Source organism: Musca vetustissima, unplaced genomic scaffold, assembly GCF_032173495.1.
Source record: "Musca vetustissima isolate MV318-11 ecotype Yass unplaced genomic scaffold, APGP_CSIRO_Mvet_v1 utg261691, whole genome shotgun sequence".
Lineage (NCBI taxonomy): Eukaryota > Metazoa > Arthropoda > Insecta > Diptera > Muscidae > Musca > Musca vetustissima.
In genome coordinates, this window is record NW_026883018.1 from 1 (window position 1) to 10,992 (window position 10,992).

General features: G+C 33.8%; 1 protein-coding gene across 1 annotated transcript; it reads left to right on the top strand.

Annotated features, from left to right (window-relative positions):
• Positions 1 to 2,285: 2,285 nt before the first annotated feature.
• Positions 2,286 to 5,102, top strand: LOC133329765 (basic-leucine zipper transcription factor A-like). Its single transcript, XM_061538228.1, has one exon. It carries the CDS (start codon positions 2,286 to 2,288, stop codon positions 5,100 to 5,102), a length of 2,817 nt encoding a protein of 938 aa, XP_061394212.1.
• The last annotated feature ends 5,890 nt before the right edge of the window (positions 5,103 to 10,992 follow it).

Below are 10,992 nucleotides of genomic sequence, written 5' to 3' on the forward strand. Positions count from 1 at the left end.
TGATGGATTTATAATTATTGAAACTGTTGACCCTCTGTAGGGGAGGTACCAGAAGGAGTGGACCAATGGGTCCCATCTTCCTACTTAATCTAGGATTGGTAAAGATAATAGGTTGTACAAAGTTTCGTTACAATCGGATAGTCCGTTTGCATGTTATTTTAAAATTAATTTTTAGCATAATTTTGACCATTTTTGGGGGCGTTACCAGAAGGTGTGGACCGATATTCCCCATCTACGAACTTAACTAAGTTTGGAAAAAATATTAAGATGTGCAAAGTTTGGATGAAAAAGATTAAGATTATATATATTGTTCCTTAAAGAGTCAAATTTAGGCCGATTGGCACAAAATTGTCTAAAATTAGGTTACCCTAACGTTAATAATTTTTAGTGAAAACATTTGGTAGTAATAAAAACTCATTATACCAATTTTCAGCGAATTCGCATACTAGCGTGCTCAAGAAACCCAAAATATTAAAAATTTGCGGTACCCCTATATGGGGGCTATGCCTAAACGTGGACCGATATAGCTCATCTTCGAACTTTACCTGCCTGTAGACAAGAGACAACTCCTTTCCTTTAGAGGCTATAATAATTACAATAGACAGACGGCAGGCGGATTTATAATTACTCTGATCAAAATTATATATACTTTATAGGCTCGGAAATTATTATTTAGTTGAGTTACGATATAACTTGCGTAGATACGGCATATTCTGCAGTTATACCATATCTACGCAAGTTATATTTATTTACCATATTTTGTTCGTAAGCGACTTGCTTTTGCCTTGTTTATGTCTCGCATTAGCTACTGCCTTGAGGTAGTTTCTGGTAGCAGTCAAGAGAAGTTGAAGAAAATTGAGAAATTTTACAATATGGTTCTGCTCTTAGTTACAAATTACCATGTTACAAATTATTCATTGCGGTTTCTGGGTGTACCGTTTAATATTTACATTGACCTACTGCGTAGTAATTTCATGTTTTCTTATTCCACGCGCAATACATAATTACAAATTCCTTGTTTTACCTCTTTAATGTTTGAACGATCATTTACGGTTAGAGTTGCCCGACTCTGGAATCAACTTCCTTCAGTTAACATTTAGACACAGATCACATATATAATTTAGTCCAATTTCAAGTCAATGGCCCTTCAAAAATGCGGGGTCTGTTACGATGAATCTCTTGAGTATAGCCAAAGGGGTAAAGGGTATCATATAGCCCCGTCCGACTTTTCAACTTTCCTTACTGGTTTTCTATGTACACACAATGTTGCAAAATATGGCTGAATAAATGTTATTAAAATCAGGTTTTCGTGTAGATGTCCTGTTAATATTTATGTATTATTCATATCTTCTCTTACATATTGATCGATCATTACTAAAAACAATAGAGGTCTTTCTTGGCAACAACCGGTCCTACATGCCAAATTCGCGACGATGGGCAATTTGTGATAACTGGGACCAGATATTGTGTTTACAAACTGTAATGGACGGACCTAGCACCATTATTTCGCGAAAAAGGGATGCTTTAAAAAATAATCCTCATTTTATTTAACTGTAGAAATGTGATCTCTCAAAATATTCTCGTTGGAATTATTAACTGAAATGTTCGACTAAAACACTATATAGGTCTCCAATATAGTAGTCCCTTTCATAATTAAGTATTTTTAAGATCTCAATATAATTAAGTTCACAGCTAAGCTGTATATAAATATGTAGCATATAAAATAGTATTTAAGTTTATATTTTAGTAAATTAGTTTTTAGAAAAAAAAACTGCTGTGTATACGCGTTGTTTTTGGCGGCAAAATCTTATTATAAATTTACCTTAACTTCACTGGTGTTTGATGTTTTTTTCATATACAAACAAATGGTAAAAGGGTATTACTTTCACTTTTCACATTGCATGTTTCTCCTAACTAACCACAAAACTTTAACCATATACAAAACAAACAAATTTTCCAAACAAAAAACAAATTCATAAGCTTTAAAATGCTTTCACTTGTTCTATTTCTAGGGTAACCAAAAAAGAAAAGCAAGACAGACAGAAACAAAGAAAACAAAATACTGGGGGCCAAATGCAGGTTAGATGAGAGTGAGAGAGATTGGGATTGTTGTTAACCTACCACTTAAGAAGGATTATAAAAGGACAATGAACCGTGCCAAAGGGTGTTGTTGTTGTTGTTGTTTGTCTGCCATGATTTGTTGATAAATCATTTTTCATATTTCGATTCTCTTACACATACACTCAGTCATAAGCATCATCTCTGCCCCCAACCGCCTTACCTAAATGCATTTGAAATTGAAATCACAGAGTCACCAGATAGATTCTTCATTAGATTCCAAACAGCAAAAACGGGCAAATAGAAAGTCACAAAATATGGCTAGTAGTTTGGTAAATGATGATGAAGATAATGCCAGTAATGCAACGCGTAATACACAGCAGCAGCAACCCCAGATTGCAACAGGACAGACGAGCAATAATAATAACCAGCAAAGTAGTAATAATAATAACAATGGGGCAAGTGCCGCCAATACATCATCAGCCACCTCCACCAGCACCACCACTGCCACTTCCACCACGAATAAAATGCATCCCAGTGAAGCCAAGGCGAAAAAGGAAAATCTACAACAAAGAAAATTGGAATTGGAAAAGTTGTTAAATGAGAAAAATTGGCTGCTACAGCAGTTGCAAAAACAGGAGACCGAAATTCTAAATGGCAATTTTGAATATATGAATTTCAATGATTTCCTGCATAGCCTTAATGCCCAATATAAACAGGAACAGGCCACAACGGAATCTACCATTACGGGTGGTAGTGGAAGTATTGGTGGCCCCGATGAGGCAATTCTTCGCCGCAAACCTTTGATGGCCAAAGAAAATCAACAACATCACAATGTGTTGCATCGACGACAATCGGAAATTTCCAATCGTTCATCGGAATATGACAATTATCCGCATCAGGATAACTTATCAACACATTCAGAGGGTGCTGCAAGTGGTGGTGGTGGAGCAAGAGGAGTATCTGGTTCCTCTGCTGCGGCCATGACAATGCAACATGCCCAACAGGCCCAACAGCAATACAATGCAAAATCGGCATTGAAAAAACGTTCAGCCACAGTGGCAGGTACCACAACCCAACAAACGGCAGCGGCCGCGGCAGCCAGTAATTTACAAATGTTAAGGCAGCAACAGCATATGGAACAACAGCTAATGCAACAACATAATCTCTATAAACACCAACAACATCACTATCATCATCCCCAACAACATTTGTTCAAGCAGCACATTGAACATCATCAGGTGTTGATGCCACATTTACAATATGCCACACAGAAATTCTATTATACCACACTGCAGCCGACAACACAGCCCAGTACATCATCATCAGCTGGCTCCTCGGCACAACAGCAGCAACAACAACACCAAGTTGGTCAACCACAACAAAAAACGGTGCAGCAGCAGTTGCATCAACAGCAACAACAATATGGTCGCTATATTAAATCCAATCAGTTGCCACAGGCCCAAGTCCAGCAGCAGCAGCTTCCACAGCATCATCATGCTCAGCAGCAGCTTCCACAGCATCATCATGCTCAGCAGCAATCGCCAAATCACTCGCAACAACATCACATGAACTACAACCCTCAAAATTCCAGCAGCTCAAATGCCAATCATCAGCATCACCATCAGCAACAACAGCAGCAACAATTACTTCTAACACCCCCAGGCCATGGAACAATTGCTGCTGCCTCCTCACATATGGACAACATTTCTTTGTATTCCTTAAATTCCAACAATGTGGCCACCTTACATAGGCAGGCCCAGCAACAACAACCCGTCATTGTGCAATGTGATAAATATTATCTCTCACCCACCACGCATCATGTGTCCCACAATGATGGTGGTGGCTTTATAAAGTCCAGTCAAAATATTAAAGAATATATATCGCCCATGAATTCGCCGCAGCAACAACAACACCACCAAATGGGAACCACCAACGTCCGTGATAAAAGGTTAGCTTCTCAGACAAATCTTTCCCAGCGTGTTAATACACCATCCATAGATGCCATATCACTGGCACCATCCTATGTGTCCATGGAGACTGTGGATTATATGACAATACCCACATCACAACAGCAACAACGATGGAAATCACAATCCAATTTACCTCCAACGGGAACAACTTCATCTTCATCCGATTTGAAATCCTATTCCAGTGATATGTTGAACAACAACAGCAGCAGTACCAATCAATATTACAACAGCAGCAACACCCTGCAATCCAACTCCAATGCTGCCCAACAACATCCTCCACATGTTACCCAAGTGAAACCATTTAAACCTCTCGATGATATTTCCATAAATTCCGGCTATTCCACAGAGACGCAAAAGAAAACGAAATCCAAACAATGGCTGGAGTCATCTCTAGATGGTCCTGTGATAAGGCAAACCCCTCAACATCATACCCACAACAGCGGAGAAGAAAATTACCACCCCGATCACAATAGCAATATCAGCTCTTCACAACATCCACCCCGCTCCAAACTCTCCTCACACTCGTTGAATACCTCACGACATTATTCAATGTCAGCGGCGGCGGGTGCGGCGTCGTCATCTTCACACTCCCCCCTTGCCCATTCAGCACAGGCGGCAAAATTAAGTCAATCCACATCGTATTTAAATCAAATGGATGTTACCGCTGGTTTAACAAATAATTCCCCAACACCCGCTCCCTCAATATCACAAGCCTATAATATAGAAATTGTCTCACCACAAACTCCCATGGCTTATAAATTTTTACCCGTCTCTACGGCGGGTAATACAAATAAGCCACCGGCTAGACCACCGCTCTATATCAATGCTACACCCCAAAATATTTCTGCATCTCCTACCACTGGGTTGTTAAGTGGTGTTTCAGGCTCCTCAGCTTCAGCGTTATCACCCGATATTCGTGTTGAATCACCAAAAAATGTCACAGTTGTCCAACCGGCCACTTTCCAACCTTACAAAGAGGTTACCAAGCCATTTGAAATGTCCGATTTTTATAAATATTCGACTAAATATCGCCAAAAGGAGAATAACAATAATAGTCAGGTGGATAATTGAGGAAGAGGAAGACTTTATATGAAAGGAAAACATAATATTATGGAGAAAGGGTTAGGTGATATGTTAGGGTTTCTATTTCTCATTAGGAAAATGGAAGCCACTTCAATCAGAGACCATGAAACCATTGTTTTTATCCAGGTTAGATAAGTTAATGGCAAAGCTATTAGAAGTAGGTCACCTGACATCCATATAAAACCCAAATTAGGTCTGTAATTTTAATGTTGATGTGGGATTTTATAAATATTCAGAAAGAAGGAGGAGGATTTCAGATAAAAATATGAAGGCGATTGGGTATAGCATTGGGTTCTAAACAATGCAGTAAGGTCGAATTCTTTCATTGGCCGTGTGAGTCTTGTTTCTTATGGTGGAACTCACAGTCGAGGAAACTTAATGTGGAAGGTGCGCTAGGATAATGGATCTTCTACTGACAACAATTTAGGAGCCGATTAAATGTGTGTTTGTAACAGGAGAAATTGAGCCTCCTTATTAGGTCAGGATTTAGATTTGTGATTATCAAGAACTAGTTAATTGTAGTGATCATGGGAAAATGACACTGTGAGATAACCATTGTTAGACCTGTTATACCAATTCATTAAAAGTGAAAAATTTAACCACAATCATGCATGTCTATGATTACGGGAAGAAGGTTATCCCATACTGACAAGCCATAAACACATTTTGCTCATCCTTAAATTTAACTACTGGACGAAGACAGTAAGAACAAAAATTCTTAGAAGAGGTGAGTTCGGAGGCATTCGGCGCTGGTAGAAATATTCGAGAAGAAACTCTAGTTCCCTTCACTTCGACAGTTTTGGAATATTTTGGATTATTGAAATGTTTTGTTACTCAAATATTTTCATTAAAAAAAAAAAAAAAATAGTACCAAATAATGTTTTAGAACTTTTGGTACAAAATAAATTCTGTGTAATTTTAGTACAAAATGCGTTAATATTAAAAAAAATGTACAAAACACATTTTAGGTCAATGCTTAACAAGTTCTAATATAGTACTAAACAATAAAAAAAAGTTAGTACTAAAAATATTTTTTGCAAAAAAGTTGCTCCAGAAATGTACACAAATATTCCTCAATATTTATTTTTTGAACAAATACATAGGCATTAGTAATAAAATTTGTTCAGAAATGTACTAAAATATTCCTCAATATTTATAACAATAAAAAAGTTAGTACTAAAAATATTTTTACAAAAAAAAGTTTGTACTAAAAATATTTTTTACAAAAAGTTTGTGCTAAAAATATTTAAAAAAAAAAAACACACTACAAATGACTTCTTTCTCCAATTATACAATAGTTATTTGATAAAAATATATGTCGGCTATACCCAGTTCCTTTCCCTCAGATTCTTCAAGCATGTATTGATTAATACCTCGTAATTTTTTTTTTTTTTAATTTTATTTATAAAATATTTTTTTTACAAAAAAGTTTGTGCTAAAATATTTAAAAAAACACACTACAAATGACTTCTTCCTCCAATTATACAATAGCTATTTGTTAAAAATATATGTCGACTATACCCAGTTCCTTCCCCTCAGATTCTTCAAGCATGTATTGATTAATACCTCGTAAATTTTTTTTAATTTTATTTATATCCACGCCTTTAAAATGACAGTTGCAACGAATTTAAAATTTAATCTTATCTTAATCTTATATTTAATTATAAATTTAATATTTTTTAAATTTATTATTTTTTTTAATTATTTCCAAATTTTATTCCATTATATTCATAAATCTGTGTACGTTTAAAAATTTACTGTTAATTGTGTTAAATGTTACAATTAAATATGTATGTTTTTATTGTATTCGTTATTTATGTTTTTCTTTTATTTTCAAAATTTTCAATATGTTAAACCTGATTTTAACATCACTTGAGATTATATGTTCAATACTTCAACTTTACATAGCACCACAGACGTTTGGAATTTATATAAATTTATGAATAACATAGCTCGACACCAGGTTCTTCCTCCATCTATTATCACCTCAAAATCCAATATAGTTTCCAATAGCTTCTTCCAATCTAATCTAATCCAAAACTATAGGAGTTTCATTTCGATAAATTTCTATAAAGGCTGATTTGTCTAGGTCTAGTTCATCAATTCCTACTACACCACAGACGTTTGAATCTGACTATAGCTTAGTTTTTTAATATACTTCTTCCTCCATCTATTATCACCTCAAAATCCAATATAGTTTCCCATAGCTTCCTCCAATCTAATCTAACCCAAAACTATAGGAGTTTCCCTTGAGATATTTCTATAAAGGCTGATCCATCTAGTTCTAAACATCATTTCTAATATTTCTTATTTCTTTCAATATTTTTTGTAAGTAGATTTTGTATGAGAAATCGTTTCCAAAGGGAACGATTATTTAATGCCAAATCTGTTTCTAATTTAATTTCTATGTTTATTTATAATTAATGTAAAAAATGTAAATCTTTTAAAAGAAAATATTATTTTTTTACTTGACAATGAAATTGTATTTAAAAATTTTTAATTATTAACTTTTAAGATTATATTTGTTTTTTTGTAATTTAATTGTTATAGCAAAAGAAAAAAGAAAAGCATAGCTTTAAGTTGTTTTATATTTAAAAATAGATATTAAAATTTGTATTTTATCAAATAGGGGTTGTTATGGAATTTGTTATAGTTTCGAAATGGATTTACTTTTAAAACGATTTATAGGCTCCTCAATATGAATAGAAATTCAGAGAGCAGAATAAACTTTGGATCTAAAGTGGGCCCCAATTTAAATTTAATTTTAATTAAAAAATTATTTTTTTTATAACAACCTTTACAGTATATTACAATTTATTTTTATGGAATCCATTTGGCCATCTGACCATTTTCTATTCATATTGTGGGCTCAATAATAAGAATTTGTTGACTTATAAATTCTGTTTCCAATATCAAGTTCTATAACAACCCCAAAGCCGTTTTTTCGTCATCCATCTCCTCCGTAATTGACTTGCCTGCCTCCCTCTGACCCAAAATAAATATTTTTTGTTCAAATACTTGTGATTTTTAATTAAAAACAAAAATATCCTGCTCAACAATGCCTACAAACAAATACCAGTGTCTTATATTAATAACAAAAACAATAACAACAAACATTAACTTTTAACTGTATAACAAAAACAAAAAGGTGTCCCCAAAGGGGATCTCTAAACACTAAGGCGCCTTATAAAACTACTATACTAATAATAATGATATTTTTTATATACATAAAATATTTACATATAAGCAATTTTATATATATATATATGTAATGCTCAAATGTTTTGCCAAATTTTTTATATATATATACATAAATGTAATGTGTGTTATTTTTTTATAATATATATATTTTTTTGTAATATTCTTTTTTGTATTAATATTTTTTTAAACAATAATATATGTATGTAATAAATCTAAATATTAGTTATATATAAAATATTAAAATGTAAATTTATATACAAAACTTTTTCTTTTTATATATATGTATACAATATTTTTTTTAGCAAATTTTTATGCTAAACTAAAAGTTACAAAAAAAAAAAAAAGAAAATAAAACTAAACAGTTATATATTATTTTTATATGTAAACCATTTTTTATACAATAAAGAAACAAACAATTTTTTAAATGTTACAATAAGTTAGTAATTTTTTGGTAGAAAATAAGTTCCAATGAACCATAAATTGTTAACACTGCGAATCCGCATCTATCCACAAAATTTGAGACAGTTTTTTTTTAAAGTTTCCAATGATAACTGTATGTATATCGATTCAGAAACATATAACGATACGATCAGCAAAATAGAACTTCATGGTAATAAAAAAATCCTAATATAAAATATTATAAGAATTTATGTCACCTGTAATACCAACGAAATGTTATCTAAGCATTGTAACTACAAAACGGAACCGGTTTTTTAATCCCTCCACCATAGTATGGATGGTATATTAATTTCGTTTTACCATTTGTATCTCATCGAAATAATCATTTTCGACCCTATTAAGTATATATAATCTTGGTACATTGGGTTCTTATCGATACCAAATTTATCCACTACAAATTATAAATATTGGTCCACTTTTTCTGGTAGCCCCCATATAACGGTACCCCCAATTTTCAGTAGTTTGGGGGTTATGGTCACATTTGTCGACCGAATTGGAGTAGCAAATCTCTCCACAAAAAATTATAAATATAGGTAATTTTTTCGGGTAGTCCCCATATAAGCGTACCCCCAAATTTTCGGTATTTTTGGGTTCTTGAGCTCATTTTTCAACCGAATTCCCTGATTTGAGGTTCTTGAACGCGTTTTTCAACCGAATTCGCTGTAATTTGGTTTTTTTTTTGTAGTCGTATATGGTAACAAATCACGCTCCCAAAATTTATTAATATTCGCCCCCTTTTAGGGGTAGTCCCCACATAACCCCCTTTTAATACCATTCACCACACTGTGGTAGAGGGTATTATGCATGTAACAGGCAAAATGAGACGAGATAGACACAAGGGTTCTTCTGAGTATATGCATAGAATCACTTTCTGAGTTCATTTATGCATGTCCGTATTCTTGTGAAAAAGAAACAGATCGCATTTATGATCCGATTTAGATGGCCCAACAACAAAACCTATTGAAATTAGAGAAAATCAGTTCAAATTTAGATATAGCTACCTTATATATTTTCGTCCGATGTTAAGTAAATGGTGCACCCAATTCCCAAAATTTCCCAACTGAATTAAGTACAGTTTGATGTCTGTAAAGTTTTGTTGAAATTGGTTCAGATTTCTATATAGCTTCAATATATACACCCCTATTCTGTATGTCGTCGTCGACACGAAACGACGTCGAAGAGAGTCGTCTTTTGCAAATTGGTATTCCCTATGTCTTGTCGACATTTATCGATAACTATTGAAACATTTTTGGTATTCCGTAACAATGTGTGACGACGACGATGTCGAAGATTTCTTCGTCATAGTTTTTGTTGACGACTGAAGCGTTTGAACATTTTTTTTTTAATTAAAAAAAACTTGACCGGACAAGAACAGGATACATCATTCTAGAATCTATTCAATACTTAATGCAAAATAAAGTGCAAATAAAGAAAAATATATGGGATCTATATATAAATCTAAACCGATTTTGACCTATGTCAATAGGACTCTATGTGGTCTATGTGGAAATAAAATTTCATCCCAATTGGATGGATTTTTTCCATATTTCATCCCGTTCGGATCATAATGGTGGCATGTAACTTGTTTAAAATAATACATGAATGCAGGGACATGCATAAATCGACTGAAAAAAATTCTATGTACATACTATATACTAAAAAGTAACTATGGGTCTATCTCGTTTCTTTTTGGTCGTTGCAAACACATTTACCAAGACATAATGGCCTGTGCCACAGTGCGGTGAAGGATACAAACACATTTTTGCCCGAAAATATGCAACAAAAATTTTGTTTTTATTGACATTATCGATAAATAGTCGACATCGTCGCATGAGTGTTACAGAATACCAAATCAGTGTCGAAGTGATGTCTATGCTTAGTGATGTCGAAAGAGAAACGTCGTCGACAACGACGACGACATACGGAATAGGGGTGATAGTTTCGTCCGATTTTAGGTAAATGGTGCACCAAACTTCCAATGTTTGTCCGATTGAGACAAAAATTTGCACTGAATTAGGTAGAGATTGACGTATACGATGTTTTGTTGAAATCGAATTGGATTATAATATAGCTCCCATATATAATTTCGTCCGATTTTAGGTAAATATTGCACCAAACTCCTAATGTAGTTCTGATCGAGTCAAAATTTTATATAGCGTATTGAATTGAGTCTATGATGTGTTATGTATTATGAGAGAGACCGTCAGGTCCGTTGTGA

Bases quoted from the DNA above. Each gene is read 5' to 3' on its own strand.
- LOC133329765 (XM_061538228.1), top strand. From the start codon at position 2,286: ATGCATTTGAAATTGAAATCACAGAGTCACCAGATAGATTCTTCATTA.